This window comes from Notamacropus eugenii, chromosome 7 (assembly GCF_028372415.1).
Source record: "Notamacropus eugenii isolate mMacEug1 chromosome 7, mMacEug1.pri_v2, whole genome shotgun sequence".
NCBI classification, from domain to species: domain Eukaryota; kingdom Metazoa; phylum Chordata; class Mammalia; order Diprotodontia; family Macropodidae; genus Notamacropus; species Notamacropus eugenii.
The window spans coordinates 14,513,844-14,538,711 of NC_092878.1; the positions used below are offsets into that span (position 1 = coordinate 14,513,844).

At 37.2% G+C, this 24,868-nt stretch overlaps 2 protein-coding genes and 1 pseudogene across 3 annotated transcripts; 2 read left to right on the forward strand and 1 right to left on the reverse strand.

Moving 5' to 3' along the window:
• Nucleotides 1-1,928: 1,928 nt before the first annotated feature.
• Nucleotides 1,929-11,426, reverse strand: LOC140514936 (olfactory receptor 11G2-like). Of its 2 annotated transcripts, XM_072625451.1 has the most exons (2): nucleotides 11,390-11,426; nucleotides 1,929-2,848 (listed from the first exon to the last, which is right to left on the reverse strand). In XM_072625451.1, the coding sequence occupies exons 1-2, from the start codon at nucleotides 11,424-11,426 to the stop codon at nucleotides 1,929-1,931; spliced, it is 957 nt and encodes a 318-aa protein (XP_072481552.1). The 2 variants fall into 2 exon arrangements, with proteins under 2 accessions (XP_072481552.1, XP_072481551.1); XM_072625450.1 differs by lacking the exon at nucleotides 11,390-11,426 and having other exon boundaries at nucleotides 1,929-2,909.
• On the forward strand, nucleotides 6,204-7,180 carry LOC140513879 (olfactory receptor 11H6-like; annotated as a pseudogene).
• A 6,129-nt stretch (nucleotides 11,427-17,555) lies between the features above and the next one.
• Nucleotides 17,556-21,415, forward strand: LOC140514937 (olfactory receptor 11G2-like). The gene is made up of 2 exons (XM_072625452.1): nucleotides 17,556-17,665; nucleotides 20,403-21,415. The coding sequence occupies exons 1-2, from the start codon at nucleotides 17,629-17,631 to the stop codon at nucleotides 21,320-21,322; spliced, it is 957 nt and encodes a 318-aa protein (XP_072481553.1). The 5' UTR covers nucleotides 17,556-17,628; the 3' UTR covers nucleotides 21,323-21,415.
• The last annotated feature ends 3,453 nt before the right edge of the window (nucleotides 21,416-24,868 follow it).

A 24,868-nucleotide genomic window follows, 5' to 3' on the forward strand; every position in this document is an offset into this window, starting at 1 on the left:
TGACTAGATAGACAATCACACACACACACATACACACACACACACGTATCTCTCATGTATCATTTGAAAAAGCATGTATCTATCTGTAATGAGACCTCAAAATAAGTTTTAAAAATCAAAACTACACACAAATCTTGTGTTCCTTATTAACATTTTTAGCTCCAACATCAAAGAGCATATAATTTGCTATGTGACCTCAGTGAAATCACAAAACACTCTCAGAGCTGCTATTATTTGATAAAAATTACATTTATTAATCACAACAGTTACATAAAGGTATTAATTATACAATTAATTTTGAATTAAAAATTAATTAAAATAATTACAATGCTTAATAAAAAACAATGCCAACTCTTATCAAAGGACAAATAATTTTACACTAAATTACTTCCCTTTATGAATCAATTATTGAGTTGGTACCTTAGAGGAATGGAGTTTTTAACAAAACATTTGGCAAAGTGTCATGCTATTTTTGATAAGGTAGATCTATTTGGTTTGATGATAGGTTGATTCAGAACTGTTTAAACAGTTAGACCCAAATGAAATAAATAAGAAAATGAAATAAGTTGCTGTTTGATTTGGAAGGAAGTCTTTAGTGGTGCATCCTTGGCAAGGGATTATTTAACATTTGAAGACATCTAGAGAGGTCAATTCCTCTACTTTCTTACATACCCTACTCTAATTTGTGAAATTTGAATTGTTAGAAAATTTTTTCCTATTGCTAAGTCTAAATTGCCTTTTTGCACTGTTTCCTTATGGCTCCAAGTTCTGCCCTCTAGAACCATATGGAACAAGTCTAATGCATCATTATTACATTATCATGCTTCAAGAACTCAAAGAAAGTTATGATTTCCACATATGTTTTCCTAGGCATCATTTCTCCTTTCCCACCCTTCCCTCCACCCCTCTCCTGTAATATCTCAGTCTTTCACCTTATTCTTCCAAAGCCCCTTCCCATCCTGGAGATACTCTCTAGCTTATCAGTATCATTTCTAAAGTGTGGAACCCAAATCTGAGCTTCCTGCTCCAGATGGGCTGTGACCAGGGCAGAATATAATAGAATTATGATCTTCATAGTCCCAGACACTGAATGACTTTGAAATGTAGATTATCAGACTATTGGGCTGTCTTATTACACTCTTACCTCCTACTATCCTATAGTCCAATAAAACCCCAGAGTTACCACTCATCACAAATTAAAACTGGGTGGTTGGCAACAATCTTAATTTGACTCTGAGTCATAGTGAAGAATCATGTCTTTGAGTCTGCTGAGCATTGCAGGATTGTATTGGCATAAAAATTGTTCTCATGGAATTATATGCTCTCTTTAACACAATTTTATATAATGTCAAATTGTCATAGAATGAAGAAATGCATGATGGTTATTGGGACATATCTTTATTAGGAGCAAAGGAATCCAGGTCCTTGAGACTATCTTGTGCAAATACTCTCTGAGGGTCTCAGTTTCATCATCTATGAAATGAAATTTTTGGACATGATTTGTGAGGTCCTTTTCACATCTAAATCTATGACCACATGATTTCTTCCAGGTGCTTCAAATTACAGATGAGGAAACTGAGAGTCAGAGAGGTTGTGAATTGCCTAAGGTTGTATAGGAAATGTTAGAATCAGGATCCAAACTCAGATCTTTTGAGTTCATATCCTGCATTCTTCCCATCAAACGACCAGGTGAGGATCATTTAGTTTTTTTTTTATACTGCTTTCTTCATCTCAGTAATGACTTAGCAGTCAGCATACAAGTATGTGAACCTGTGAGCCATAGCCTGATTTAACTTTTCCCTGATGAGGCAGAGGATAATTTCAAGGTGATGTCCTGGGTGTGTGTGTCAAGATGTAGGGAAGTGGCTGCGTCTGACTGGGAAGTGATTAGGAGAAGGTGAGTAAGGCAGTTTAAAAGTCTAAATATCTCATTTATTTGGAAGAATTTTCATGCTCATCTGTGCTTTTCTTAGGGCAGCCTTCATCTCTTTATTCCTGAGACTGTAGATTAGGGGATTCAAAAGTGGGGTAAAGACTGAATAAAACAATGTGATAATCTTTTGTATTGTGGTTATATGTCCTGATGCTGGGGTAATATACATGACCAAAACAGTTCCAAAGAACAGAGAGACCACAGTCAGGTGGGATCCACAAGTGGAGAAAGCCTTCTTTCTGCCATCTGCTGAAGGGACTCTTAATACAGCTCTGAACACCAACGTATAGGATCCAAGGATGAAAGGGAAAGTGAGGAAGATGGCAAGAGAGGGTATAATAGAAAAAGAAAGTTCAATTCCTGGGGCATGGATGCATGTCAAAGCCATCAAGGGGCCTGGATCACAGATAAAGTGATCAATGACATTTAGGCCACAGAAAGGCAATCGAGACAACAAATAGATAGGGATGGGAAAGCAGAGGAAGCCTGTCACCCAGCAGAAGAGAACTAGCTTTACACAGAAACGACCCGTCATGATTGTGGGGTAGTGTAGAGGTTGACAAATGGCCATATACCTATCAAAAGCCATGAGAGACAGAAAGAATGGCTCAGTGACACCTGTGGAAAAGAAAAAGTAGAACTGGAGGAAACAGGCAGTGAAGGAGATGGTCTTGGTCTCAGAGAGGAAATTGGCCAACATGTTAGGAACCGTGGTGTTAACGTAGCAGATTTCTAAGAAAGAGAAGTTGGCCAGCAGTATGTACATAGGGGTGTGGAGCTGGTGATCCAACCTTACTGCCCAGATGATGGACCCATTCCCCATCAGGGTCAGGACATAGGTCAGAGAGAAGACTGCAAAGAGGAGGATCTGCATCTCCCTGGGGCAGGGGAAACTTAAGAGGATGAATTCAGTCACTTTGCTTGCTTCTGATGTGTTTAAGACTATTAGACCTGTGGAGAGGATAGAAGTAACCATGACAGGCTGCCTTATTTTCTATTTCTCATTTTTTCCCAGTTTAAGTAATATTAATGCTGTTCTTTACTCTAAAACTCTCTGATTCTGTGGTTTTGTGTACACCAATTTAGAATGTTTAACAATAGAACTTCTCCTGATTCTAAATTTTTAATTACTTATGGGATTTCATCTCACATCTTCTGACTCCAGGTCCAGTGCTCTTTTCACTACACCATATGGCAATATTGTTATTCTCTCAGCTTACATCAAATTATGACCTCTAAGAGTGATCTCAATACACTCAGGAAATTTTAGGAGAAAAATTCTGATTCAGGATAATTTTGGTCTGGGTAGATTTTCTGGGGTTCTTAAATTTTACCACTGACTAGGCTTTCCTTTTAAGCCCTGGGCAACCTTGGTACAGAGAATTAGAACAGGAAGGTTGTAAGAAAAATTTAATGGGGAAGGGTGAGTAAATGTGACCCAAGACACTAGAAGGGGTTAGAACAAGTAAAAGGTTGAATAAAAAAGCAAAAAGAAAGAAAAAAAAGAAAAGGTATTGAGAAAATAAAAAGTATTCCTTTCAGCAACTAATTTACAAAACCGTGTTACTTACCAAGAGGTTGCCTTTGAGGATCTGGATGGATGCCTCTGATGGAATGGTTTGCCCACTGTTCTGCCATGGAATCGATATGGTAGGTAGTCTTCATTGCTTTAGAACTCCAGGCCTTATTACTTTTTCTGATAAGTATTTTCCAAATCTATATTTTCAATAAAGGATTGATCAATTATTCTATTTTGGGGAGCTTTTAAGATGTTTAATGAAACAAGATCAACTGAATCTAATCATTCTATATGATTCATTTCTCCCTCTCAAATTCAAAGATGAGCCTTTTTAGGTCATATTTTATCATTGTTTATTCACAACCACACAGTAGAGAGGCAGAGGCAGAGGCAAGAGATAACCTTTAGAACCCCATTTGAGATCTTCTGTGTTTTATGTTCTTGCTTTTTCAGATCTAGATAAGGAAGACTCCTGTGTAGATGTCCTTGGGTCTGCATTGAGAGGCATATGATGAGCATATGATGTGCTAGGCAACAAGGTGCTAGGGAGAAGAATGGTAAGAGATTCAATGATTGTCTCAAGAGTCACTGAATGGTGTGCCATAGGAGCAAGACCTATTATGAAAGTCAGGCAAGGGCAGAATAGCCCTGGGAAAGGTTGAAATTCTCCCATAAAGTCTACAAGCTTGACTGTATTAATTATATTAAACTTTTTCCTTCTCTTGGGAGGTAATTAGTTTTGGGGAACCAACTTTTCTTTATTTTCTTACAATTCTCAGAGCAGAATATATTCAGACTTAGTTGAAAATATATATCGCTGCTCTTAAAATAGGTGAGTGGTTTGGCTTTGTAATCTGAGGAGAAGCCCCAATTGTTTCCTTCTTGTCTCTCACTCTCGTCACATTTTCATCTGGACTCTAGGGCTCTAAGTTTGGATATTCCATTATGTATTCATGATAATGTCCTGGAAAGTGAGAACCATTGTGTCATAGTAGCAATGGAGCAGTTCTTGTAATTAGGAAGAGTTAGGTTTTTAATCCTCCCTGGGACCCTTGTGGGCTGGATGATCCTACAAAAACCTTTTTTATTGCCCTCTGCCTTGGTTTCCACATCTCTGAAAAGGGAGTGTGAGGTGACCTTTCCTTAAAGTGTTAATAGATTTAAATTAAATAATTTTAATATAGCACTTTGTGTACCTAAAATATTTTAAAAGTCTGTGCTCTTCTCCCTTTTCTTTGAGCTATGAGACAGATCAATGATTTGGGTTCAAGTCCCACCTCTGACTCATTAAACATTTTGTTCTAGGCACTGTGCAAAACTCTATATTTCTTGGAAAAAAGTCTTTTTTGAGGTATGAAGGGCATTAGAATGTTTAAATCAAGATGCAAATTTATGGTAATATGTAATTTTGTGTCTGAGGCCCAGTAAGATCTCACTCATAGCAGACAAAAACGGGGAGGTATGGCATGGGGGTTTATAGTCCAGTGGCAGTTTTGTCAGTGTCCCCTGAAACACTGCGATCGAGAGGCAGAACTTGAAGTAAGGATGGCTTCCAAAGCACTGGAGAATGCCTGAAGATGAAAACAGAAGCCAGGGTGTTGATGCCTGTAATGTGGAACACAAAATTTAAAAAATTTGACCAAAATCAGATATGCTATTAGAACCCAATTCTTTGTGGCTGAAAGTCTAGCACTCTACTGACTGTTCATGTTTCTTTATTTACTGTCATTCAATCCAACAACTGGTATATATTAAATACTTGCTATGTTCCAAAGACTGCTCTAGGCACCATGAATATAAAGACAGAATAAAAGTCTCTGCCCCCTAGAAGCTTATATTATATTGGACAACATGCACATGGAAAATTAGATTAAAAAAATGAATAGCATGTAATTTTGGGGAGGAAGACTCTAGGAAATCATGGGGATCAGGAGATCTGAGGTAGTCAATAGTATTTCAGCTGATCTCTGCAGGAACCTAGCAATTCTGTAAGGTGAACATGAGAAAGAAGTATATTTCAAACACAGGGGACAGACACTGCAAAGGCAGAGAGAAAAAATGGAATATTATATATGAGCAACAGCACAAATATCTGTTATTTTTAAAGATACATCATGGTACAGTAGATATTGAGTGAGACTTAAAGTCAATGAGGGCTGGGTACAAATCTTTAATCATCCACGTATTTGCTATGTGATCCTGAAAAAGTCATATTGTGGTTATGAATACTTTCCTAAAAATAAAATAATGTATGTGAAACACTTTGCAAGTCATTTCAGTGAAATATATCTTTGAATAATACTGTACTTTTCCATGTCAAAATCAGGATGCTTCACTTTGGAATTTGTTACATTTTTGACTATTGATGTTAATTTTATAATAAAAACTAATAAAAAGAAAAGACAGAAGGTAATTTCAGCTGGAGGTTGTGATACAGATTTGAGGAAAGAAGTGGAATGCTTCATTGTAGTTCATTGAGTGATAAAGTATAATAATCTATTTTGATAGTAGCATCAGTATGAGATTTGACTGGAATGGGAAATGGAAGCTAGACTATGGAAATCTATTATTTCAGTTCTGTATAATAACCCGTTGTACATACAAATAAATGAAAAATGCTCCTATAAGTTTTTGTCAAAACAATGGCATTAAAACCATAGTCATAATAGTTTTAGAAACGGGATAGGCCTTAATAACAATTTTTCTAAATTGGGGAATCCATGAGATACAAGAAATAAGGTAGTCTATGTCATGGTCATGTCTATCTCTTGCATAGGGTCAGGAGCCATGAACATATCAGGAGGAAACAGAGTGACTGAGTTCATCCTTCTGAGTTTTTCTTCCCAGAGGGTGATACAGATACTCCTCTGTGGAGTATTCTTTCTGACCTATGTCCTGACCTTGATGGGAAAAAGGTCCATCATCTCTGTAGTGAGGTTGGATCACCAGCTCCACAGTCCCATGTACCTCCTGCTGGCCAACTTCTCCTTCTTGGAAATCAGCTACCTTAACACCACAGTTCCTAACATGTTGGCAATTTCCTCTCTGAGACCAAGACCATCTCCTTCACTGCCTGTTTTCTGCAGTTCTACTTCCTCTTTTCCACAGGTGCCACTGAGACCTTCTTCCTATCCCTCATGGCTTTTGATAGGTACCTGGCCATTTGTCAGCTACTGCACTGCCTCACAATCATGACAGGACATTTTTGCATCAAACTACCATTCCTCTGGGTGTGTGGCCTCCTCTACTTTCCAGCTCCAATTTGTTTCATGACTCAATTACCTTTCTGTGGTCTAAATATTATTGATCACTTTGTCTGTGACCCAGGACCCCTGCTATCTCTGTCTTGTGCCCCTACCCCAGAAATGGAACTTTTATGTTGTATCTTCAATTGTCTCCTCATCTATGTCACCTTCCCTTTCGTTCTTGTATCCTTTTCCCTAGTATTCAAAGCTGTCTTGAAAGCTCCTTCAGCAGCTGGCTGGAAGAAGGCGTTCTCCACATGTGGCTCACACCTGATTGTGGTCTCTCTGTTCTATGAGACCCTCATGGTCAGGCACATCAGGCCCAACTCTGGAAATGCTGTTGGATCACAGAAAATTTTCACTTTATTTTACTCAGTAGTAACTCCACTGGTGAATCCCCTGATCTCCAGACTACTTAATAAGGAAATGAAAACTGCTCTAAGAAAAGTCTAGATGAGAATAAAAACCATCCACAGGACATGATAGATCTTTAGTTGATTTCCCTAGAGTCTTTGCCTGATCTCTTATCTTATCCCCAATCAGGCGCCATTCCTTCACACACAACTGTGAATTCAGGATTTAGTCCTCCATAAGATTAGTGTCTGCTGCATACAGTTAAGCTGGTGTAGTGACTAAGTGGATATTGGATAATGAACTAGACTTAGAATAAGAAATACCTGAATTTAAATCATGCTTCTAAAACTCATTAGCTATGTGACCCTTGGAACGTCTTTTAATTTTCCTGGCCCTCATTTTCTTTATCTATAAAAATAAATGTTCCATTTCAAGGTTCCACCACACTGCTCTCCCTGACACAGGGCCTGAATCGCATTCATACAAGTTGTAATTGGTAAGATTTGTTGATATAAAGGTATTGTGACAAAGTGATAGAGAATTGGTCTTGAAACTAGGAAGACCTGATTTCTCATGCATACTACCTATAATGATGTGGGCAAGTCATTTAATCTCCCAGGGATCTAGGACACTCTCTATGGCTGTAAATAGTAGAAAAGGTGCCAACCTGCAACTGTGGAAAGTTTCCTCACCCAAAAGTACCCTGTACCAGTGAAATCACAGGTCTAGGCTCTATGCCTGCATTAGACATGCTTCCAGGTCAAACACAGTGAGCCTATACTCAGTCCAGAATTCATCAGCCTCCAAAAAGTAAGTTTTTTGTTTCTTCTCTAGCTGATGTGTGTGTGTGTGTGTGCGCATGTATATAACAATATAATTTCCTCCCTTTCACCTCCTCCCCATGAGATAGATATGCACATTCAAGAAAAACTAATTCCCCACATTGGTCATCTCAAAAAACTTATATATTTCAGTTTCCAACCTACATACATCACTCTTCTGTCAGGAGGTAGGTAGTATCGTTCATCATTGGTCCTCTGAAATTTTGGATGCTCATTGCATTGTAAAGAGTCTTTCAAATTTGTTGTTGATATCATGTTCTATTATTGATGTACTGTTTCTGCTAACTTCACTCTGAATCAATTCATACAAATGTTCTGAAGTTTCTCTAGAAACCATTTCATTAATCATTTCATACAACACAATAAATTCCATGCATAAATATACCATCATTTGTTCAGCCATTGCCCAATAATGGACACCAACTACCTCATTCTTCACTCCTACAAAAGAGCTACTATACATTTTTTGCACATGTGGATCTTTTTTCTTCTTTCTTTGATCTCTTTGTGTTGTAGGCCTAGTAGGGTGTTATCTTTTTGGCACAGTTCAAATTGTTTTTCATAATAGGTGGATCGATTTACAGCTTCACCTACAGTGCATGTATGTGCCAATTTTTCCAGTTTTCCCAAATAGTCATCATTTTCCTTTTTCATCAGATTTATTTGGTTGGTATTTAAGAGGAATAGAGAAGAAGATTGTTTGGAAAAGATACAGGTTATTTGTACATTGAATGGTTTCATTATTTCAAGGAATTCTTTTCTCTATTCTTGGTTTCAGTTTTGCTATTTATAGAGAGGAATCTTGCCTATCAAATGTTATGTTTTCTGGGTGAGTGTGAGAGAATGTCTAGGGGAAAAGGTGTTTCAAATACAATGAAATGGTTTTAGAGAAACTTCAGAAGATTTATATGAACTGATTCAGAGTGAAGTGAACAGAAACAGCATAACAATAACAGAACATGGTAAGAAACAAATTAATAATGCAGTAAACTAGAATGATGCTTTTAAGGTTTATTCATGATAGAGGAAGTCTAAGACAAAAGCATATACATCAAGAAATGGAAAAGCAGAAACATGGACAAGAACTAAGTAAGATTCACACTGAAACAGACTCATAGTGAGGTTCACAATCAGAGATGAAATTAGACAAAAGTATGGAGACATACAGTGAACAAACCCGGTAACATTGTATCTCTTCATATTCCATGAAGTATAAGCCTCAAGAACTAAAGTTATTTTTCAAAGTGTTTCGAGAGGCGTTGTTTCATTTCATTAGGGAAGACTTGTGCAATGGAAAGAGTATTGGTTGCAGAATCAGAGGAGATGAATTCTAATTCTACCTGTGATATTTACTCCTATCTTTGGTAAGTCATTTAACCTCCTTGAGCTTTGGTTTGTTCCTCAAGAAAACTAAATTCTAAACTAAATTGAGCCATTTATTCCTTCCGGCTCTACATTTATGATACTTTTATCCCTTTATTGGGCTAGAAGCTCATCTTCTGTGATTTTTATCCACATTCTCTGCAGGCTGTCTACTAAACAATCTAAGCACCTTCCTCCAGTTTTCATGGCATTTCATGAGTACTAATAGAGCATACAGAGCATGGTCCAAACTATGTTTGGACATCACTCTGATGGCATATTTCATGCTACTTTCTTTGTGAAATTCTCTTTTGGTAAAGGGTCATATCTTACTCAAGTGAAGTGACCCTCAGGTTTTATTCTTCAGAGGTTATGATATCTCATGATTCACATGTATGTAGTACAATTAGACTATAACCATTGATTAAGCACATAGTAGGTGCTATGAACTATGCTAAGTTTTGGGACTATAATGAAAGACAAAATAAAAGCATGTGCCCTCAAACAACTTACAAACTAATGGGAAGACAGCATGTAAATTAATATGTATATACAAAATATATTCAGAGTATATAGAAGGTAAACTTAGTGGGGAGTCTCCAGCAGCTGAGGACACTAGAAGACAGATGCTTCCTGCAGAAGTTAACCTTTGAACTGAGTTTCAAAGGAAGTTGGAGATTCTGACTTCAAACAAAAAAGTTTGAGAGCATTCGTAATATAGGGCAAGGGGAGTGGAGTCAGTCACTGCAAACATATGAAAATAAGAGTTAGAGAATCATGTTCAGGGAATGTCAAGGAGAGCGATGATTTTTAAAGGGAGGAGAACCTTTGTTCCCATGAGAAGTTTAGAATCATTAAAAGCATTTCACAATTTCCCAAAAGATGTCCACTTTTCTCTCTTTGGCCCTTCAGCCCTTAGTCTTACTCATTATTCAGTTAATATCTGCCCGAGTTATAGATCCTGATAAATCAATTCTACAGGGTTACTCATCTAACTGCATAGCATAGTCTGCAATAAAGAAGAAAATACATCATCAGTGCTATCTAATATCTTGTCTTTCTTCATCTTATTTCCTTCATTAAATTCGAAACCTTCATGTATGTTTCCAGTGATTGACAAAGGAAAAGGGGGCTAATAGCAGAAGATGAATATGTTCTACTGGAGAATGTGAGCTCACAAACAATGGCTCAACTCATTTATCTACCTAAAATAATGCTTAGCTCCCGGTAAAAACATATTTGATTTTCTTGAAAATGATAATGATATCATTGATTCTTTTTTAATTCTTTCCTGATGATAAATACCACTATATTCCTTCAATTTCAACAGAATTCACTATGCACTTAGTAAATACATATTATGGTGAATACTAGTAGTACACAAGTTAATAACAGAGGGACAAAGTACAGATAAAGCATAGTCCATACTTCCATGTAGCTTGTAGACTATTAGGGGAACATAATATAGATAAAAATACATATGCTGAAAATGGCATATAGTCAGAGTTGAAAGAGAATCTAGAAGTAATTTACTCCAACACCTATTAAAATAGGTATAAACTCTACAATATCCTTGACAGCCTTGGGGGTCACCCATTCCACTTTTGTGTAATTTTAATTGTTTGGAAGTTATTCTTGTTTTGCTTTAGGACTCAAATCTAAAGTGAAGAAACTTCCCAGCAATTAGAGCTACTCCAAAATGGAATGGGTTTCATTTTGGAATCTATTAAATTTACCACTAGTGTCTCATCAAGGATAATGTAGAGAAGATTCCTTGGTCAGTTTAATGACTTACACAGTATACCTCATGAGATTTTACAGACTATAAATCTTTCTTTGGAGACATCTCAGTGGAACCTCTCCATGGAAAATGTGGGCATGAACACAGTACACCAACAACTCCTTTGCCGAGAAGATAAAGAGTCATTGATTGGCTTTTCAGTGACCAAGATTCCCTCCAGTACTACTGACTTTCTGGGACTGAAAGAATAAACTTTTGTTCAAGGATCCATCCCTCCCTGGTGTCAAGGAAAAGGAGCTGCCAGATCAGTTTGATTCTCTGTCATATGTTCCTTTTGTCTTTCCCCATAGAGAAGACAGGCTAACGTAGCAAAATGGACAGGTTTTAGGGGACGAAGGCAAGAAAGCCTGTGCAGTCCCAATCTCTTCATTCCCAAGAACTGAAAATGGCTGCTGCCTTGAGAAAACATGACATTTGTTTGTGCTTGCAAGGACACTGAGAAGAGAGATTGTAAGAGGGAAAAGGGAACTTTTGTAGCTTGAAAGACGGCAGGAACACTGGCACTGATAGGTTTTCTGTAAAACATGACAGAGGCAAACACATACATGTCCAATAAAACTAGAGTGGTAGCTCATAGGCAATTTCTTGAATGCCAAATTCCTGTAGGTGGATAAAAGAGTGGTATTTGAGTTCCTTACATGACATTATCTCAGAATCTAGTTTTTTAGAAAGACAAGAGAGATTTCCTGGGAACCATGAACTTTTCAGTTCACCTAATGGGTAATCTTAACTTTGAGAATTCCCAAATTTGAGAGTTTAGGGATCTGACATTTTAGAGAGAAAATAATTGTGTTATTCAGCATACTTCTTGGAGAAAGAAAAATATCACTCACATGATATCACTCACTGAACAGTGATCTCATATGAAATATGCATCCACCTAAAAGTCCTTCCTCTGAATTGTGTCTTGGACCACTATTGAGGAAAAGCCTAGATAATCCATGCTCACTTCTCTGATGGCACCACTTCTGACTCTCTGGCATTTTTTCATTGTGCTGCTACATGGGTACCTAGAAATGTGTAATATATCCCATTAGAAAGTAGACTCTTGGAGGGTAATCAATTTTGCATATGTTTGTATTCTCAGAGTTTGGCAAGTACCTGATACATAGTGCTCACTTAGTAAAAAATATTAGCTACATATCTACTGGAAGAGCAAAGCCAATAATCCTAATAGAAGGGAGAGTAGTCCATCCTACAGGAAGGAAGTCACTTGAGACATTCTTGCTAAAAAAAGAAGTTATCAGAAATATTACATTTGCAAACACTTCAGAAGAGGGAAACAAAATTAAGGTAAATAAGTATAATGATGAAGAAAAAAATGAAGTAGAGAGAAAAACAAAGTTAGGAAAAGAGAACAAAACTTTTGCAAATATGTGAAATCTTGGTTCCCTGGGGAGAATTGTATATAGCCACATGATTTGGACACCCTAGCTAGTCAATGAGTTCCACAACTAATCAGGAGGGGAAGCAAAGAAGCAATAAAAATCATAATTTAAAGCAAAAAACTAGAATCTTTCCCTATACTGATTCTGTGATGTGAAGATCTGGAGGAGATGGTTAACACTGTAGTAAAGCTAAGGGCTTTCCTTTTGGATAGAAATTTAAGTCAAGAAGGTACTATAATTATGAGGTGCTGTTTAGTTCCCTTGACATGGAGTTCATCAGAAGGATAGGTTACTTGATTTCCTAACATTCCTGAGTACTTTACCTTTGCAGAGGAGCCTCAGTCCCATATTATTACCATAAGTCTGAAGAATTATATAAGTTCCTGGGGTAAGAAACCCTTTTTGGAGAGAAAGTCTCATGACTAAAAATCATGAACATTTTCTGTTGCGGAGCTCAAATACAGAGATATTGAAAATATTATATAGGTATCTGGGAGGCAAATGTACCTTAGAGAAGATATGTTCTCTATTCACATCCTCAGGTGAAAGTTTTCTGTCATTTGTTTTTGTTATTTTAGTTTGCTATTGTTGTTTTCTGGAATGAATAAAACCTGTCTTACCTTAAAAAAATTGCTAAGTAATGAAATCAGTTCTCTCGTGTTTATAGACTACTGCTTGAAATAAAATGAACTGAAGGTTAAAGTAATTCATATATGTCCAAAAATAAGTAAAGGATCTGAATAGATTTTTTTGGAAGATTAGAGTATCAGAAATCTCTGGAGAATATTGAGTAAGTATTGAAATGAATAAGGTGAGCTTATCTCTTCACCTCCTTAACTTCTTTCTTGTTTATTTTGAGGTTAGATTTATGAAGTTCAGAGAGGGGAAGGTTGAGGTCCCCCACTAGTATAGTTTTGCTGTCTATTTCTTCCTGTAACTCCCTTAACTTCTTCTCTAAGAATTTGGATGCTACACCACTTGGAGCATGTGTTTAGTAATCAAATTGTTTCATTGTCTATGGTACCTTTCAGTACGATATAGTTTCCTTCCTTATCTCTTTTCATTGGACCTATTTCTGGTTTTTCTTAGTCTGAGATTAGGATTGCTACCCCTGTTTTTTTTACATCAACTGAAGCCTAATGAATTCTGCTCCAACCTTTTACCTTTACTCTATGTGTATCTCCCCTTTTTAAATGTGTTTCTTATAAACAACATACTGTTGGATTATGACTTTTAATCCATTCTGCTATTCGTCTCCATTTTATGGGAGAGTTTATCCCATTCACATTCACAGTTATAATTACTATTTGTGTCTTTTCCCCCATCCTCTTTCCCCTTGTTTATGCTTTTAGTTCTCCTTTCTCCCTTCCCCTGTTTTTCCGGGACCACTCTCATTTGGTTTGTAAACTGATATTTAGCTCTGTTTTTGAACATTTGCTTTATCTCTTTCAGGAATTCTCATTGAAGTTGTACCCAAGTCGAATTTTTCTCTCATGTTTTGTTTATAGATACTTTGAAGTCATTCTCTATTAGCTTTTCTGTCACATAAAAGGTAACTAGGTTGTGCAGTGAATAGAGTGTTGAGCCTGGAATCAGGGAGACTTGAGTCCAAATCTTCTTTTGGACCCTTTCTAGCTATGGGAACCTGGAAAAGTAATTTAACTTCTACCTCAGTTTCCTCATCTATAAAATGAAGATGAAAACAGCACCTACCCTCCAGGGTTACTGAGAGGATCAAATGAGATTATACTTGTAAAATATTTAGTACAGTGCCTGGCGAATAATGGGTACTATATAAGTGCTAGTTATAATAACTCTATATGGTGTGCCTCTTCATTGCTTTTTTTTTTTCACTTTTCTAGTCTATTTCTTGATTTTGAACTTTATATAAGAGCTGCGCTCCTCATAGTTCTAAGGGGAATGTCTAGTGTGAGCTCTACCATCCTTTGGCTTCTTTCATAGCTCAGAATGAAGACCTGTAAGTTCTCAATGTTCCCAAAGTGATGCGATCCAGGAAAAATGTGCTTATTGCCCTCCTGGTCTGAATTTTTCAATTTCTTGTGCCAGACTTGTATCTGTTGGCTTGTTCCTCACTAGAAGTTTCAGTGGACTTCTGCTCTGTTAAACCACTACTATCCTGCTAAGTGACTCTACAATTTCAGAACAACTTGACCTCAGTCTTCCCTTTACTATGAGATTCCAGGCCTAGTTATTCTACTGAGGGTTTCCATGCTGATGGACTAGAGGCTAGAATTGAGACCCTTTTCTGCTTTTTTGATCAGTCACAAATCTATTCTTGGTATCTGAACTTATTCTTCACTCAGTAGATGGCTAAGACATGTGATTGCAACCACTCTTTTCCTCCACATCTAGGTACAGGTCTTCTTTTCATTCCTCCATGGATATCTGCCCCCAAAGTGGGTAGTGAGTGACAAAACTTCCAGGAGGCATCTGTTCTATACCCTCACAAGTTCAAGGATCCCTTGTGATCTCTTCCTGTCCAGGAACTTTTTCATACACAGTGCCCAATTTCAGCCATCTTTTATTGTTGGGGACTGGAATAGACTTCCTCTGGCACACTTCTGTCCAGACCCCATATCTAGGGTCAGCAGAACCAATTTGTGTTGGAAAAATAACCCGCTGTGTTTTATTGGATTTCCCAATCAAAATTCAATCTGCAAATTTTCTAGATCTTTGTGAAGGATGTATGGTGATGGCACAAGACAATATTGCTTTAGACTACTCTGCCAAATTGAATATGCCTTATACATCTCTATTGTACAATCCCAAGGGAATATACACTCCTTCTATGCATGAGACTGTTTCTTTTTATCTTTCCCTTTCCATGTCTGATTGTTACCACAGTTCCTTGCACGTACTTGGTGCTTATTAAGTTCTTCTTGGATTAGATTGGGTGTCTGGGGGCAGAGGTGGGAGTAGCCTGATTATGAATGAACCTTAAAAGTTGCACTAGCCAAATAAACCTACATCTAATAACTAGACTTCAAATATGCTAATAAACCACTTACATTGTATAAACATTATTTATTCCTTTCCTTAAATACAACTGCTGTTTATCCTTCCTATTTGCCCCCAACCAGCATTGTCTCCCCTAGGAATAATTTCCCTTGTTTTTTCAACTGACACTCACATGGAATGAAGTCAAGAGCTTTCTCCATCCTGCTCGCACTGTGCTGGATGTTTTTCAGCTTATGAATAGCTTTTCTAAAATGATGTGACCAATACTCCCCAAATGGTCACTACAGGTCAGAGTATGACGATATTTGTCCTCTCTTTATTTCTCTAAGTTATGCTTATCAAGGGCCCAAGATGATTGGCAAATTTACACCCAAAACAATTTGATTCAATAAGTATTTATTGAGCACCTAATATGTACAAGGTTCACAAGAAAACTATTGAAAAGGGAATAATATGGCTATGAATAACAATGATAGTAATAATACTAACTGGCCTGTGGTTTCAGAAGCACTTTTCATATCACATTTTATTTCATAAAGATTTATTCTACCCCATTTCCCAGGGGAGGAAACTGAGGGTCAAAGAAATTAAGTGCCTTGAAAAGGGGAACATAGTGTCTGAGGTGAGATGTGAATTCAGTTAGGGATTCCTGATTTCCAGTCAAACCTATTATCTACTATTCCATCTACCTTCCAGCAACTGGGATTTTATAGTCCTTAGAGGCATCTCAGTGGCAGGAGAGATCAACCCTTAGACCTAGATTCAGGAAGAACTGAGTCCCACTACAGCCTTGCACAATAGACCTAGTTGTCTACTCCTGGATAAGTCACTTAATCTCTGTCTACCTCAGTTTCCTCATATTTACAATGGGGAAAATAATAACATCTATATGTCATGACTATTGTGAGTATAAAATAAGACAATATTTGCTCAGTTGAAATTGTTGCTCAGTTGAAATTGTTTGTGACCCCATGGACCATATTGCTCTAATACTGACTATGAGGTTTTCTTGGCAAAGATAATGGAGTATTCTGCCATTCTTTTCTCCAGTGGATTAAGGCAAACAGAGGTTAAGTGATTTGCCCAGGGCCACATAGCTAGGATGTATCTGAGGACAGATTTGAACTCAGGTTTTCCTACCTCTAGGCCTAGCACTCTATCCACTGAGACACCTAGCTGCCTAATGTTTGCATTGTTCTTTGAAAATTTTGAAGTCATTTATAGATGGTACATATTATTAATATTTTACATACATGATTGCATGTAAGCTTCACGACAACCCTATGAGGTAGGTATTAATGCTATTATTATACCCATTTTACAGGTGAGGAAATGAACTTGGAGAACTTAAAGTACTCACTCATTGTTACAATACTAATCAGGAAGAGTCAGAGGTGAGACCTGAATCCACGTCACTGATCTGTCTCATAGCTGAAAGAAAAGGGTGGGGGGGAAGCACACATTTTTACAGTTTTAGTTGTACAAAATACAAGGTCACCTCACACTTCCTTTTCAGAGATGTAGAAACCAAGGCAGACAAAAATAAAGTGGTTTGCCTAATGGTCCCAGAGAGGATTAAAAACCTAGCTCTTCCCAATTACAAGAGCTGTTCCATTGTTACTAAGACCTAATGATTCTCACTTTCCAGGACATTATCATGAAGACATAATGGAAGACCCAAACCTAGATAAAAATATGACATGTGAGTGAGAGAAAAGAAGGAAAAGAAAATAATGGGGTTACTCCTCAGCTTACAAAGCCAAACCACCTACATATTCAAAGAACAGTAATATGTATTTCCAATTAAGTCAAAACATATTCTGTTCTGAGAATTTCAAGAAAATGAGGGAATTTGGTTCCCCAAAATTAATCAGCTCCCAAGGGAAGGAAAATGATTAATATAATTAGTAGAGTCAAGCTTGTAGACTTCATGAGAGAATTTCAGCCTTTCCCAGGGCTACTCTACCCTTTCCTGACTTCCATAATAAGTCTTGGTCCTATGGCACACAATTCAGCAATTCTTGAGACAATCACTGAATCTCTTACCATTCTTCTCCCTAACAGCTAGTTGCCTAGGACATCATATGCACTCAGGTTCTATCTGCCTCTCAATGCAGACCCAAGGACATCTACACAGGTGCCTTCCTTACCTGGATCTGAGAAAGGAGGGACATAAAACACAGAAGACCTCAAATGATTTTCTAAATGTTTTCTCTGGCAGCTACTTCTGCCTCTTCACTGTGTGGCTATGAACAAACAACGATAAAAAATGAACCTGAAAAGGATCATGTTTGCTATAAAGGCAAGAACAAAGCACCATAGGAATTAGAGAGGTGAAAGGATTAATATAGAATGCTTAGATTCAGTCTATCTTGTTTCATTAGACATCTTAAAGACCCCCCAAAATAGGATTACTGATCACACTTTTACTGAAAATACAGATTTGAAAAGTACCTCTAAGAAAAAGTAATAAGACCTGGAGTTCTAAAGCAGTGAAGCCCTGCCACTTATTTGCATCAACCAATTCCATGGCAGAACAGTGGGCAAAGCACTCTTTCAGAGAAAGCTGTCCAGATCCTCAAAGACAACCTGTTGGTAAGTAACACTGGCTTGTAAATTAACCTCTGAAAGGGACACTTCTAGCTGGTATTTTCCCAATACCTTTTTTCCCTTTCTTTTTGTTTTGTCATTTAACCTTATCCTTGTTCTAACCCCTATAGTGTCCTGGGTCCCATTTACTCACCCTTTTGCATTAAATTTTTTAGAACCTACTTGTTCTATTTCTCTGGTCCAACATTGCTCAGAGATTAAAAGGAAAGCCTAATAACAGTGTAACAACCCCTGAAAATCTCCACTGACTAAAATTATCCTGAACCAGATACTGGGGTCTGAAATTTCCTATAAATCACTGGGTGCACTGAGATTACTCCTTGACGTCATAATTTTATGTAAGCTGACAGAATGATCACACTGCCATATGGTGAAGAGAAAAGAACACTGGACTTGGAGTCAGGAGTTGTGAGATGAAATCCCAAATCTGATATTTACTTGATTATATGATCTTGGTCAAGTTATTTTGCCTTTCTGAGCCCCAGTTTCTCATAGGTAAAAAGGAGTGAATAATGTCTGCCCACACTACCTTCTAGGTCAGTTCTGAAGAAAATACATTATAAAAGCTAAGATCCCATAGAAATAATATTTTTACACTCAATGTTTAGCAGAGATTCTTAGCATTACTAGTTGAAATTTCAAGTACATTTTCTAATAAAGACATCGGTGATTAATTAGTGTCCTTAGAATCATGTTATGTATCTTAAGAATAATCAGGAGTAAAATTGGCTTTAACGGACTGAGATGAGGGCAGATTCACATTTCCAAAAGTGTCTATGGAGAAATGCAAGTTCAGATCTCAGCAATCATCTTCATCATCATCATCGCATTGATAGAGTGTGTTCAAGTTTGCAAAGTGCTTCACACAATAACTCATTTACTCCTAATAATAATTCTCTAAAGTAAGTGCTGTTATTATTTCCATTTTACAAATGAGGAAACTGAGGCTAAGAAAGGTTAAAGACAAGACGACGCAACTATTCAGTGTCTGAGTCAGGACTGAATTTGAATTTTCCTGATTCTACATCAGGTGTTCTATGTACTCTGCTATCTGGATGATTAAGACAAAGTATGACCTGTTACTTGGTGGTAAGTTTAGAATGTTTTGTATTACTACTGTTGGTAATCTTTTTTTCAGGTGTTTATATCATATCATAGCCACTATTGTGAGCTCCAGGGCTCCAAGTGAACTCCAAGTAAGCTAGGGTCTATACATGACACTGCCATTGGTCACCTATCAAAGCATCAAGCATTGCATATAGTATATCTTTAATAACTGCTTTTTAAATGCTATCATCATTAAGAATAAAGTTATACATAAAGTTAACATTCATATAGAATGTTAAGATTTATTAATATAAATATTTCCTCATTTGAGTCACTCAAGAGTCTTATGAAAAATATTGAATTAAAGAATGAAGCATTTATTAAGTGATTACTATAAGCAAAACACCACGCTAGGTGCTGGAGATACAACTAGAAAAATAAAATTTTCTCTCTTAGGGAGCTCACATTCTAACTGGAAGGCAACACACAGACAAGAAGATGAATCATGTGATTTAACAAAAGAGAGAAGTCAAGCTGAGACAGTATTAAATGATTCCTTCTTTCCTACCTGATTAAAAAAAATTACTTTTTAAAGCACTTAAATGATTCCAAACTCATAAACATATATTTGCAATAGTATATATTCACATACCATCTAACTTGGTCTTCACAGCAAATCAGTGAGTCAGAAACTATAGGCATCTTGTTCCTATTTTATAGGTAAGGTTTAGAGAAGTTGAATGACTTAATAATGGGGTGATAGAAGGACAATTTCATGGTAACAATAGAATGTGAACTGGAGGTAGAGATTGTTATTATTCATATTATATAGAGAATGATGTGAACAAAAGTACAGAAATTGGACAATGCAGTAATCATCCAAGAATAGTGAGTGATTTACTTTGAGTGGAGTATTTTCCCCAATAGAACGTGAGATCTTTGATATCAGATATTGTTTTTATCTTTCTTTGTACACCAGAAGCTCAGTACAGTGTTTGACACATAAAAAGCAACTAATAACTGCTTGTTTTTCTTTATTATGGAAAGACTAGAATCTGGAGCCAGATTGCAAAACTCTGTGTATTTCAGTTCATACTGAACTGAAAATTTAGTTAAAAATTTAGTCAGGAGAAGTTCTATTGCTAACACTTCTAAACTGATGTATACAAAACCACAAAATCAGAGAATTTTAGAACAAGGAGTATCATTAAAGATTTTGAAACTGGGGAAAAATGAGAAATAGGAAGTAAGACAGGCTTTCACACTTGCTTCTATCCTCTCCACAGGTCTAACAGTCTTGAACATATCAGAAGCAAACAAAGTGACTGAATTCATCCTCCTAAGCTTCCCCTGCCCCAGAGACATGCAGATCCTCCTCTTTGCAGTCTTCTCTCTGACCTATGTCCTGACCCTCATGGAGAATGGGTCCATCATCTGGGCAGTAAGGTTGGATCACCAGCTCCACACCCCTATGTACATACTGCTGGCCAATTTCTCTTTCTTAGAAATCTGCTATGTTAGCGCCACTGTTCCTAACATGTTGGCCAATTTCCTGTCTGAGACCAAGACCATCTCCTTTGCTGCCTGCTTCCTCCAGTTCTACTTTTTCTTTTCCACAGGTGTCAGTGAGGCATCCATTCTCTCTCTTATGGCTTTTGATAGGTACCTGGGCATTTGTCAACCTCTGCACTACCCCACAATCATGACAGGTTGTTTCTGTAACAAGCTAGTTCTCTTCTGCTGGGTGACAGGCTTCCTCTGCTTTCCCATCCCTATCTATTTGTTGTCTCAATTGCCTTTCTGTGGCCCAAATGTCATTGATCACTTTGTCTGTGATCCAGGCCCCTTGATGGCTTTGACATGCATTCATGCCCCAGGAATTGAACTTTCTTTTTCTATTATGCCCTCTCTTGCCATATTCCTCACTTTTCCTTTCATCCTTGGATCCTATACCCTGGTGTTCAGAGCTGTATTAAGAGTCCCTTCAGCAGCTGGCAGAAAGAAGGCTTTCTCCACTTGTGGATCCCACCTGACTGTGGTCTCTCTGTTCTTTGGAATTGTCTTGTTTATGTATATCACTCCAACATCAGGACATGTAACCACAACACAAAAGATTGTCACATTGTTTTATTCAGTGTGTACCCCACTTGTGAATCCCCTAATCTACAGCCTCAGGAACAAAGAGATGAAGAATGCACTAAGGAAAGTACAGAGAAGAATGAAAATTCTTCCAAGTAAATGAGATATTCAAGTTTTACACTGCCTTCTTCCCCTTATCACTTTATAATCAGATACAGCCACTTCCCTATATCTTGACACAAATCCCCAGGGCATCACTCATTCCCTCAAACTATCCTCTGCATCATCAGGGAAAAGTTAAATCAGACTGTGGCTCACAATGAGGTTCACATACTTGTACTCTGACTGCTCATCCCTTGGCTTGACACATATGGCTGAGAGGAAGAAAGCAGGATGAAGATAAACTAAATGACCTTCACATGGTGGTTTGAAGGGAAGAAGCAGGATACACACACAAGTGACCTGGGTTTGGATCCTGACTCTAACATTTCCTGTGCAATCTTAGGAAATTCGCAACTTCTCTGACTCTCAGGTTTCTCATTTGCAAATGGAAAGACTTGGAAGAAATCATGAGGTCATAGATTTAGGTGTGAAAAGAACCTCACAAGTCATGTCCAAAACTTCACTTCACAGATGATGAAACTGAGACCCTCAGAGACTATTTGCCCAAGGTAGTCTCAAGGACCTGGATTCCTTTACTCCTAATAAAGACACCACCCCCCCCAACCATGATGCACTTTTTCATTCTATGACAATTTATGATTATGTAAAATTGTGTTAAAGAGAACAGTTAATTCCACAGGAGCAATTTTTATGCCAATACAATATGGTAATCATTAGCAGACTAAAAGAAATGATTTTGCACTAGGACTAAAAGCCAAATTCGGATTATTGCCAACCACCCAGTTTTAATTTGTAATAGTTGGTAACTCTGGGGTTTTATTGGACTATAGGATAGTAAGAAGTAAGAGTGTAGTAAGACAGCCCAATAATCTGATAATCTAAATTTCAAAGTCATCCAGTGTTTGGGACCATGAAGATCATAATCCCACTATATTCTACCCTGGTCATAGCCCATCTGGAGTATGAAACTCAGATTTGGGTTCCACACTTTAGAAATGATACTAATAACCTAGAGAGTATCCCCGGGATGAGAAGGGGCTTTGGAAGAATAAGGTGAAAGACAAGAGATATTAATATTTGGGAGGGGTGGAGCGAAGTGTGGGAAGGGAGAAGTGAAGCCTGAGAAAACACTGGGGGAGATTATAACTTTCTTTGTGTTCTTGAAGCATGATAATGTAATACTGAGGCATTAGATTTGTTCTGTATGGTTCCAGACGGCAGAACTTGAAGTAATAAGTAAACAGTGCAAAAAGGCAATTTAGACTTAGTGACAGCAAAAATTATCCCGACAATTTAAATTTCTCAAATTAGAGATAGGTATCTAAGGAAGTAGAGGTTTCAACCTCACTAGAAGTCTTCAAAAGTTAAATAATCCCTTTTCAGGGATTTGTCACTGGAGACCTCCTTTGAAATCAAACGGCAATTTATTTCATTTACTTATGTATTTCATTTTGGTCAGACGGTTTAAACAGTTCTGAATAAACCAACTATGCCATCATCAAACCAAATTTATCCATCCTGTGAAAAATAGCATGACAGTTTGCCAAATATTTTGCTAAAAGCTCCATTCCTTTAAGGTACCAATTCAGTAATTCATTCATAAAGGGCAGTGATTTAGTCTAGAATTACCTGTGATCAGAAATAGTTGGCATTATTTAATTATTAAGCTTTGTGATTATTTTAATTAATATTTAATTGATAATTTAATTGTACACTTAATATTTTCATATAGTTATTTTGCTTAATAAATATAACTTTTGTCAACTAATAACAGCTCAGAGAGTTTTTGTGATCCGACTGAGGTCACATGGCAGATTTTATGCTCTTTGATGTTGAAGGAATGCGAGATTTACATGTAATTTTGATTTTTAAAGTTTATTTACAAATAAGCAAATGATTTTTCAAATGATACATGAAAGACACGTGTGTGTGATTGGCTATCTAGTAATCTATTGTTCCAGTTCTCTATTTTTCTCTACATCAAATAGCTTTGATGACAACCGCTTTGCAAATTCTTATACTTTTGCCTGTTTGTTTCTCTTCGATATAGATTTCATTACAATTTAACCAGTCTGTTTCATCTATTTTTGCCTTGGTAACTCTTATATTAATCCCTTCCTCTGCTCTCACATAGTCACTACCCTCATTAACTTTTTCAGATCAATTCAATAAATATTTATTAATCATCTTCCATGTTCCAAGTCTTTGCTAGCCATGTCTGGAGAGAGAGGTAATAGAATCAGAGTGCAAACTGAAGTCCATTTTCTTTTTTTTTTTTTAATTTATTTATTTAACTTTTCACATTTATTTTCTTTTTTTTTTTTTATATTATTAAATTTATTTATTTAACTTTTAACATTCATTTTCACAAAATTTTGGGTTACAAATTTTCTCCCCTTTTATCCCCTCCCCCCCAAACACCAAGCATTCTAATTGCCCCTATGACCAATTTGCTCTCTCTTCTATCATCCCTCACTGCCCTTGTTTCCATCTTCTCTTTTGTCCTGTAGGGGCAGATAGCTTTCTATACCCCTTTACCTGTTTTTCTTATTTCCTAGTGGCAAGAACATTACTCGACAGTTGATCCTAACACTTTGAGTTCCAACTTCTCTTCCTCCCTCCCTCCCCACCCCTCCCCTTTGGAAGGCAAGCAATTCAATATAGGCCATATCTGTGTAGTTTTGCAAATGACTTCCATAATAGTTGTGTTGTATAGGACTAACTATATTTCCCTCCATCCTATCCTGTCCCCCATTACTTCTATTCTCTTTTGATCCTATCCCTCCCCATGAGTGTCGACCTCGAATTGCACTCTCCTCCTCATGCCCTCCCTTCTATCATCCCCCCCACCCTGCTTGTCCCCTTATCCCCCACTTTCCTGTATTGTGAGATAGGTTTTCCTACCAAAATGAGTGTGCACTTTATTCTTTTCTTTAGTGGAATGTGATGAGAGTAGACTTCATGTTTTTCTCTCACCTCCCCTCTTTATCCCTCCACTAATGAGTCTTTTGATTGCCTCTTTTATGAGAGATAACCTGCCCCATTCAATTTCTTCCTATCTCCTCCCAATATATTTCTCTCTCACTGCTTGATTTCATTTTGTTTTAAAGATATGATCCCATCCTATTCAATTCACTCTGTGCACTCTGTCTCTATGTATGTGAGCGTGTGTGCATGTGTAATCCCACCCAGTACCCAGATACTGAAATGTTTCAAGAGTTACAAATATTGTCTTTCCATGTAGGAATGTAAACAGTTCAGCTTTAGTAAGTCCCTTATGACTTCACTTTGCTGTTCACCTTTTCATGGTTCTCTTCATTCTTGTGTTTGAAAGTCAAATTTTCTTTTCAGCTCTGGTCTTTTCATCAAGAATACTTGAAAATCCTCTATTTCATTGAAAGACCATTTTTTACCCTGAAGTATTATAGTCAGTTTTGCTGGGTAGGTGATTCTTGGTTTTAGTCCTAGTTCCTTTGACTTCTGGAATATACTGTTCCATGCCCTTCGATCCCTTAATGTAGAGGCTGCTAGATCTTGTGTTATCCTGATTGTATTTCCACAATACTTGAATTGTTTCTTTCTAGCT

Coding starts and splice junctions, on each gene's coding strand:
- LOC140514936 (XM_072625450.1), bottom strand. CDS start 2,909: ATGGTTACTTCTATCCTCTCCACAGGTCTAATAGTCTTAAACACATCA.
- LOC140514937 (XM_072625452.1), top strand. CDS start 17,629: ATGTTTTCTCTGGCAGCTACTTCTGCCTCTTCACTGT. Junction 17,666..20,402: donor TACTTCTGCCTCTTCACTGT/GTGGCTATGAAC, acceptor AAGCAAACAAAG/TGACTGAATTCATCCTCCTA.